We start from the raw sequence: 9,220 nt of genomic DNA, 5'->3' as shown, positions 1-9,220 counted from the left end.
AAGCCATGTGGTTGCTTCACTAATTTAAACCCAGGGGGATTTTGACCCCTACCGCTGGCTGTAATGTCACTGTGAGGGGGAGTATTTCTATACCACCCCCACCCCATTCAGTGAGGTGCCTTCTGGGTCTGGGGTTTTATTAAAACCCCATAACTTTTGATTGGAAGATGGCATAATTGAGCCATTGCTTCCAATCAATTGGGTACCTTATTACCATTGACCCCATACCATACTCGGGTGTCTTAGCCTAATATCAGAGGTGTTCTGCTGTTGGCTGACTTCCCCTGGAGCTAAGCTTCCGATTCTCGCTCCAGGAACATATCTAGACCCCATAACTGTCCCGTGTAACTGGGGACACATAATTATGAATCATGCCCCAGTTATGGACACTTTTGATATTTCCCATTGTCTGAGTTTTGGAGGGAAAAAACACAGTCTGCTGGTTCTTTCATCCACCTTCCTAAACCACACTCTGGCCAAAGATGTCAATTTCCTCACCTAGCGAAGAGCATGTTTCTCTGATCAAAAAGCGACTCTGTGGGGTTTGGGAGACACACTGCCCAGTGTGCATTTGAAGTAGGTACTTTGGGGTGGGGGACATCTGTAGTAGGTACTTTGGGGTGGGGACATTAGAAGTAGGGTCTCTAGGTGTGGGGACATTTGTAGTAGGCTCCATGGGGTGGGGACATTTGTAGTAGGCTCTCTAGGGCTGGGGGGCATTTGTAGTAGGCACTCTAGGGGTGGGGGACATTTGTAGTAGGTACTTTGCGGTGTGGACATTTGTAGTAGGCTCTCTAGGGGTGGGGGACATCTGTAGTAGGTACTCTGAGTGGGTGGGGGACATCTTTAGTAGGTACTCTATGGGTGGGGGACATCTGCAGTAGGTACTCTATGGGTGGGGGACATCTGCAGTAGGTACTCTATGGGTGGGGGACATCTGTAGTAGGTTTGGGGTGGGACATTTGTAGTAGGTACTTTGGGGTAGGGGACATCTGTAGTAGGTACTTTGGGGTGGGGACATTAGAAGTAGTTACTTTGGGGTGGGTACATTTGTAGTATCTACTTTGGGGTGGGGACATCTGTAGTAGGTACTTTGGGGTTGGGGACATCTGTAGTAGGTACTTTGGGGTGGGGGACATCTGTAGTAGGTACTTTGGGGTGGGGAGGCTGCCAGGAGATGGCGCTGGCGGCTTCTGATTGTCGCTCTGTCTCTTCCTCCACATGAAGTCGTGCAGCGTCACTTCCTGGAGCCGGTGCAGAGCTTGTTGTGCATAGTAACGCAGGGCAGGCTGGGGATATGTCTGTGTGTGGCCGCGGTGCTGTGCTTCTCCTAGTGGTGGCAGTGTACGGGGTGGCGGCCCCTGGCACACAAGGACCGGATACTCCCCCGCTTCTCCCGGCGGATAATGTGACGGAGCCGGGCGAGCTGCTGCCCAGTGACACCGGCGAGGGGACGGCGGGAGCGCCCAGCTCTGAGCCGTTGACAGCGGAGTCTCCCGGCACTGCTGCCCCCGGTCACACTGTGCCCACACACCCGCAGGCCCCGGTGCACCATGGCAGCACATCTTCTCCTCCAGTGATTGGAGAGACCGTCCTGTCCCGCTCCATCACTCCTCTGGTGACCTCCGGTGAGCGCCTGTGTGTCCTCTCTATGTCATATGTCACACACTGCAGGACATATCAGCCTCTCCTGTGCTGAGGTGGCGCTGTATATACTGCGCCCTTGTATCAGAGAAGGAAATCCACATTCAAGTAACTGCCAATACGATTTTCAGTTCATACATCCAGTGTGAACACTGTCTTACATGCGGTACAGCCCTAATAGATACAAGGGTTACCTGACTTAAAGGGGTTGTGCAATTAGGAAAACAATCATAGAGGAACTAGGGGGGCTGTAGTGTTTCACCTTTTATTTGGCCATCATAGGACCTATCTAATACAGATCTAGTTAGGAATTACTAGTGGCAAAATCTAAATGAATGTGTGAGTGGTGTATGTGTGTCTTCAACAAAACAAACTGTGAATGAGGCTGGAGAATTCCCTGAAAAGATACAGTGGAGTTGGCAAGTGAGAGTGCTTATACTCCTACTACATATAAAAGGAGAGTGATATTTACTAAATAACATTATGGAAAGAGTGTTACAATGTATCACATCATTAGATACAATTGATGTACGTAGACTCAGGGGTGACAGCTACTGTCCCCAGGTAAAATAGCAACTATCTACATATGAATAGCCTAACACCTCCTGCTCAATTTCTTATGTAAAAGGAGTAACAAAGTGTATATACATAGAGAAGAAGATAAAAAAATTCCCATCACACACCATTTAGGCCACCAAAAATACAAAAGTGAATATACTCCTATAACTACTCTAACTTGGTCCTGATGATTGTAGATTTTTATATTCCCCTATTTGGTAGTGTCTCACAAATTATTTAAATAATGTCTTTTAAATGACCAAATAAAGATTAACATTTTAAGACTCATGTAAGTGTATTTGTCTTGACAAATGGGTTTCAGTGAGGTTCCATTGGCCCTTTTTTTGTAAATAAAAATTAACCTGAATGAATGTTTGGACCCAGTCAACATATATCCACACCCTTGTTTGTTTGATCATAGAGGAACTCTAACCCATCTGATTAATTATCTATCACAGCCAACTGATTGTTTTTAACTGATTTGTTTACTTTCCATCATACTTATGTTATTTTAATGGAAATGATAACATTGGGATGGTCCTTTTATGTCCATTAAAACGCACAGCAGCATGATAGAGGGTAGTCTCTGTCTACAACAGATTGATCTGAATGGTTATTTAATAATATCCAACATTCCACAATACTATAAAAATAAATTAAAAACAAAAACACCTGAAGATAAAACAGGCAAATGGTAGGTTATCTGGTATTTTTTTCTATTTTCTTCCCAAGATAATGTCATCTGGTCTGAGCTCTAGTAACAGTAATTTAAAGCATAACTAAACTTTAAAAAATGAATGTTATATATGTATAGTCAAGATGATAATAGTAATTTACTTTTATGAAAGAAAAATCTTCTTGTCTGCTTCCTTATCTTTATGCTGTGTACAGAACGTTAGCTACACTACTCACTGCAGGAGAAAAATGCCTCAGAGAATTTGCAGTTACCAACTTCATGGCAGTCATAGTATCACAGTGATCTCTTTCTGTATGGAGATTCTGTGGGAGATTCATCATTATGTAGTAAAAGAACCTGCACATTGGGAGGGGGGTTATCAATGTGTCCCAAGTTCCGTCACTTTAGTGGAGGAAAACCCTAGTCATTTTCTGCGCCAGATTTATCACTGTGTTAATGAATCTGGTGCAGGATAAGACTGTTGGTTTCCTGTTTAGACCTACTTTAAAGTGGTCTAAACTAAGTGATACAATTTTTGGCGCACGGAACATTAAAATCGGCCCCTCTTTTAGATCACACCACACCCCTTTTCCAAAGGCCACACCCCCTCAGTCTGACATGTCGGAAAATGGCTAATAACAGGTCTCAAAAGCCTTGATAACTGTGGTGTAAGGATTTTCACACAGTTTTTTTGGCGCAAAACCACCAGAATTGTGGCGCAAGTGTGTTAATACCCCCCCACCCCCCCACCCCCCATTGTGTCACCAATCTGGCTGTATTCAAACAAAAAAATGTCTGCATAATACTGAATGTCTCAGAATATAGAATGCCATCCCTGTGACCCAAGTACATTTTATATATCAGTTCTTTGCCCTAAAAGGACATCTACCATCAGGTTGACTGATGCTAGATTTCCAAACTTACCTGCTCGTCCTTTACTCTAGAAGATGGAAACATCTTTATTATTTTCAGAAATGTACAGATAAGGGCATCTGTACTTCTCTGCCTTCCTGTCACTTGCACAGACAGCGCAACATCACAATCAATGGGCAGGACAATGCAAACCGCGGAGTGGGTGTGCATACATAAATCAGATGTTGGCGCCTGCGGTTCATATGCATATTTTTATAAAGATGTTTTCTAAGCTTATCCAGTCATTTGTGAAGATAATCCATCCCCTGGAGTACTGGAGTAAAACTGCCTGAGAATGCAAGATAAAGGTTTTCATTCACTCACAGCAAGCAGATACCTTGAATAGGGAGGTATTGGTAACATTATATTACAACATTGTTATTGATGACATAACTTGCTGTATATGATTGTACTTTATTCTCTTTAGTTACCAGTCTGTGTGTCTGTGACCTGCTGGTGGACGCGTGCGATGTTAACTGCTGCTGTGATCCTGACTGCAGCGCTGCTGAGTTTAGCGTCTTCTCTGGATGTTCCATTCCTGTTGTAACGTAAGTAAATGTCTTTAACACGTTCCATCAATAGTTTATTCTTGTACACCAAGCTGTTTTGTTACATCTTTATGAATGTTATTAGGATCCATAATGTATTTTGAAGTATCTTTGTATATGTAATACTTTACATATGGAGACGTAAGCTTCAAGCCATAGGAGGAATACTTGATGAAGGTTTAGTATTTAGTATACTTAAGAAACAGTGTATATATAATAGCTGAAATGCGGACAAAGGAAAAATGGTGCTTCCGGCAGTATTTAGTATAGATACTAGATTGTGAGCCCTCATGGGCAGGGTCCTCCCTCCATTTGTTTCCTCATCACTGCATTTTTTGTATTTATACTTGCATTTGTTATTGTCTTAATATAATTAATGTGAACCTTTTAATGATTGTACAGCACCATGGAATTAATGGTGCTCTATAAATTAAAATAATACTGAATAGAAGTCCCATTATCCTGTAAACGATTTTCTGGTGTTAAAAATCCTTTCCAATACTGAGTAAAAATGAGTAAAACCTTTTCCCCCAAATTCACTGATATTCTCTCCAGTTTTCTCTTTATCTTTTGTTGATTGCCAAATTTTATGGGGCTTTGAAGCCTAAGGTTGCGTTCACATGTTCAGGTTTACAATGCAGTTTGTAACACCAAGAGCAGGTGTGGAGGATAATGGGTTTCATCATATAATGGAGAGGGGCTACTCCTCTTTTTTTCACTAAACTCTTGGTTTAAGGTGAATTTTTATTACTGTTTACCATGCGTTTGGCTGCTTTGAAACTTTTTATCTACTAAGCATGGTAAACGGTCAAAAACGAATGCGTTTTAAAAACGGACTGAAAACACATGCTTAAAAATGCCACGCGTGTCATCACCCTTAGACTTCAAAAACTGTATCAGATGTGTTTACAAAACCTTAACATATGTGTTAACACATGTGTTTTTGCAATGCGTTTGAAAAGCATGTGTTAATGCCATGCAAAAACACACCATTTCCATTAGTTATTGTAAGCCAAAACCAGGAGTGGTTGAACACACAGAACAGGTGCAAGTCTGTCCCTTATACCTCATGCCTGTTAAGTCTCCATTTCTTGTTTTGTCTCTTGTCAGTCACAAAAGACTGATGATGTAAATGGTATATAAACTGGTCCACAGAAATAAGGTGACCCAACTCTACTTATACCAACATATCATCAGCGCTTTTGACACAAAGCCTCTTTACTGCCACAAGGTGGCAGTCAAATCATTTGTCTCTCTTGAAGACCTCTGCCGAATATATACCTATCTAAAAAGGTACCTGACCCGGGGCTGTATCATCATATAGGCTTGATTGGCACTGTTTTAGCAAAGCATGTAAGAGTTATTTGGAAAATGCATAAATTAATTGTTTAAACAACATATAAAACCAAAGAATTGGATAAATGTTAGAGAACCTGTCCCCATCATGTATACCACTAAAGTAACCTCAGTAAGTATACATCAGGAACCCTCACGACATACACTTGCAACCAAAGGCAAGAATGAGATGTGAACCTAAGCTTTTGATTCTTGTTCTCTATTCACAATAAATAACATAGAGAAATAGCATGTTTGGTCATACACATCTGCCCTAGAGAAAAATTAGCATAAAGGTAAAAGCTAAGATAATTTAGCCTCATTATAGTATAGGGACATATATACTTGATGGTTTGCTGTGGGGACCACACTGTTGCTGTTTTTATGATTTGTAGAAAGGGCATCGGACGTTAATCGAAATATACGGTACATTGGTGTTGTCAGCTTGGCGTGTCCTTAATTTTGGAAAATGAGTGTTCCAATACAAAGATTCCCAGCTAGCCAATCATCAGTATTCCATGGCATTGCTACTGACATATAAACTAAGGCTATGTGATGACCATTGGAGCATCAGAACAAAAAATTTAAAGAATAAACGTGTATTTTCTTACACACTCTGTGACTAGTAAATAGCAGTGTTCTTGTGAAGAGTTGACTCCCAGCGGCACTAACTATCCTAAATTCTTATGGTTGACCCAAATTATAGTACTAGATGTGGATTCTCTAGCACCTGGCAGACCTGCCTCCTGTCTACTTTCTCGCCAGTGGTTGCCATAATGAAAGAGCCATACACTGCATGGACTAGTCAAGTTCACCATCTTGTATAGTGGCTTTCCATTTCAGCTGAGCTTAGACTAAGCCTTCTGTATTTTACTTTGCATTTTCTTCAACAAAGCATTATTTTCCTCCAAATTTGTCCTGACCTATGATTCTTGTTATTACAGTGGTGACAGCCAACTCTGTAAGCGTGAAGCTGTTCTCTATTCAATCAGTTCTTCGAAGGTTCCTCAAAGAGTAACAGAAACAGTAGAAGTAGTAAACCCAGATATTTTCTGCATCCAAGCAGCAAACTGTGAGTACGGTATTTTTAAAGGTGGAGAACAACTTGCAATTGGGGGCTGTAAAACTTGTTAATTCACATGGAAAGTGACATCTCAGAATCTGGGAGGATGTGCTAATCATTTATTTGGTTTATGCCATTGTGGTCGAGCGTAGGTTTTACCCAGGTTTTTTCTATAGAAAAACCCCTATTTTTCTATAGAAGATAACAGACGGAAAAATTCCATGACTTATTTACCTTACAAAATCCTATGTTTCTTCCCTTTCCCATGTAAAATTTTCACCTTTAGATTATCTTAAAAATAAAAATAAAAAATCAGCTTAGGGCTGTATGCTGTTGCACTTTACTGGTACATTGTACTCCTGAAGAAATTTCTGTCTTCATCATAGGAAATGATTATATTTTCCAGACTTTATCTCTTTTCTTATCTTTAGTTCACATTTTGGGGGGATTCAGAATAAATGATTACTTTTACCATTGCATTACAGTATAAACTGTTTATAGTAGTAATCATAAATAATTATAAGTAAATCTTGAGGGGCCACTTTGTATTGTTACCAAAAAATAAAATATATATTATCATCTTTAATGACTCATCAATTTTCTGTTCACATAATACATCTAGAAACACATTTAATTTTGCTTTGGAAACAGAAGCTGCAGTGATCACGCCCTATCATTTGCCCATGATCACTGACTATTTGACTGAGGACAATTATGGGCTGCATTGTGAGCACAATATCAATGTGATGTCACAAATTGAATACAATTTTCCAATATACTTTCTGTATCGATTTCTCATGGGTTTTCTAGATCTCTGCTTGCTGTACTTCTATAGGAAGCTTCAAGACTTACTTCCAGTGGACACAAATCTAACCATGGTCATGACTTGTTATGTCACAGAGAGTAATCCGAGCCGTGTGATGTAACGAGCTTGTACACCTGTGTGACCATGGTCAGATTTCTGTCCACCTGAAAGAAACAATGAAATTCCCTATATAATGAGCAGAGATCTAGAAAACTGTGCGGAATAGATTCAGAAAGTATATTGGAAAACTGGATAACTTTTAATGATTCAAACAAAAACATTTATTTGCTGAAATGGGAACACCCTTTTAACATTACATAGAAAAACAAACTTGAATGCTGCATACAAATTACCTAAGGCAGTGATGGCAAACCTTTTAGAGACCGAGTGCCCAAACTACAACAAAGACCTGTTTATTTATCGCAAAGTGCCAACACAGAAATTTAATTTGTGATTTATACTCCCTTCTCTGTCACAGTTTTCATTGATACCAGCACCCTGAGGACACCAATAAAGCAGAAAATAGTCCCAGGTAGAGCTGTCACTTTAAAATAGCTCTGTGCACAGCAAGTCCAGGGCTGTCTGGGACTGCAGGAAGATACCTGGAGTCATCTCTGGTGAAGGCCTGAGTGCCCACAGAAAAGGCTCTGAGTGCCACGTCTGGCACCAGTACCATAGGTTAGCCATCACTGACCTAAGGAATCACTGGGGCCGAGAACAGTCACACTAACCTGAACATCATGGATTAACTAATGTACTAATGTTCCATCGGAAAAGTACATTATCATTATTCGGGGGGGCTGGGCTATCTACAGCCCCCCCCCCTGAATTGTACAGTGTTTCAAGACCTATTTCTGCATAATGCTAAATCTCCCAAAATATAAAAGGACATCATTGTGATTCTCTATGTCCTCGATAACAGGTTGATGGTGGTTTGTGGGCTTTAATCATCATGAAAGGTTCCAATGTTCGGCAGCTACATCATGCAAATATATATTTTCAAAATGGAAACTCTCTGAACTTTCCATTCACATGACACGAAACCTGTCAAAATAGAAAGCCTGTATTTTAGGAAGCAGCATGGTTTCACTATTCTGTATGCGCTTCTGGAACTTCTATTCCTACAGCAATGATGCTGGATCTTGATGTGTGCAAACCTGTCATAATGTTAGTTGTGCATTTCCTCTTTCTTACCTCATGGAAAATGATGGCAACTGGAAGTTCATTTCTTTGTATTTTTATACTGCTTAATCTAGATCCGCCAGCATTGTCTTTCATAACTCCAGATGAACCAACAGCGGCAAACTTTGACAGTCTTCTGAGAGAATTTGGTGGACTGGAATTTAACAGCATAAGTGAAGCGCAGAGCATGGTTGGCTCAGCAGAAGCCCGCAAAGCATCAAAGTATGAGGTGAATATTGTTTGGGTCTCCCCTCTATGATGTGCCCATTATCCCCTGCATCATAGACTGACTGTAACTTTCAAGCTTTCATCTTTTTCCCACCCCCTTATGCTCCCAATCCATATTGTCTTTTTTTAATTGCCTTTAATTTTATTTCCAACTACATTTTTCACACAAATACAACTACTTTAAAATGTTATGGCAAGCAATGATTTGTTGCAAAATGATGGCGTTTGGTTTGGACTGGAAGGGTAGTTTCACACTAGTGGGTACTCTG

The 9,220-nt window shown here is 40.6% G+C and overlaps 1 protein-coding gene across 2 annotated transcripts in view; it reads left to right on the top strand.

Annotated features, from left to right (window-relative positions):
- Positions 1-1,218: 1,218 nt before the first annotated feature.
- Positions 1,219-9,220, top strand: part of TCTN1 (tectonic family member 1) — a 31,377-nt gene continuing 23,375 nt past the window's right edge. Inside the window, exons 1-4 of one of the 2 annotated variants that reach the window (XR_011854313.1) lie at positions 1,219-1,628; positions 4,218-4,338; positions 6,618-6,745; positions 8,798-8,952. Coding sequence is in view for 1 of the 2 variants with exons in the window: in XM_072143116.1 (XP_071999217.1) it covers positions 1,298-1,628; positions 4,218-4,338; positions 6,618-6,745; positions 8,798-8,952 (735 nt within the window). In the remaining variant the exon portion in view is untranslated. The remainder of the gene's footprint in view (positions 1,629-4,217; positions 4,339-6,617; positions 6,746-8,797; positions 8,953-9,220) is intronic. The other variant, XM_072143116.1, reaches the window with a different exon arrangement.

The sequence above is a fragment of the Engystomops pustulosus genome, chromosome 1, assembly GCF_040894005.1.
Source record: "Engystomops pustulosus chromosome 1, aEngPut4.maternal, whole genome shotgun sequence".
NCBI lineage: Eukaryota > Metazoa > Chordata > Amphibia > Anura > Leptodactylidae > Engystomops > Engystomops pustulosus.
Note: the sequence above shows the minus strand (reverse complement) of the source record. Positions and strands in the feature narration are given on the sequence as shown.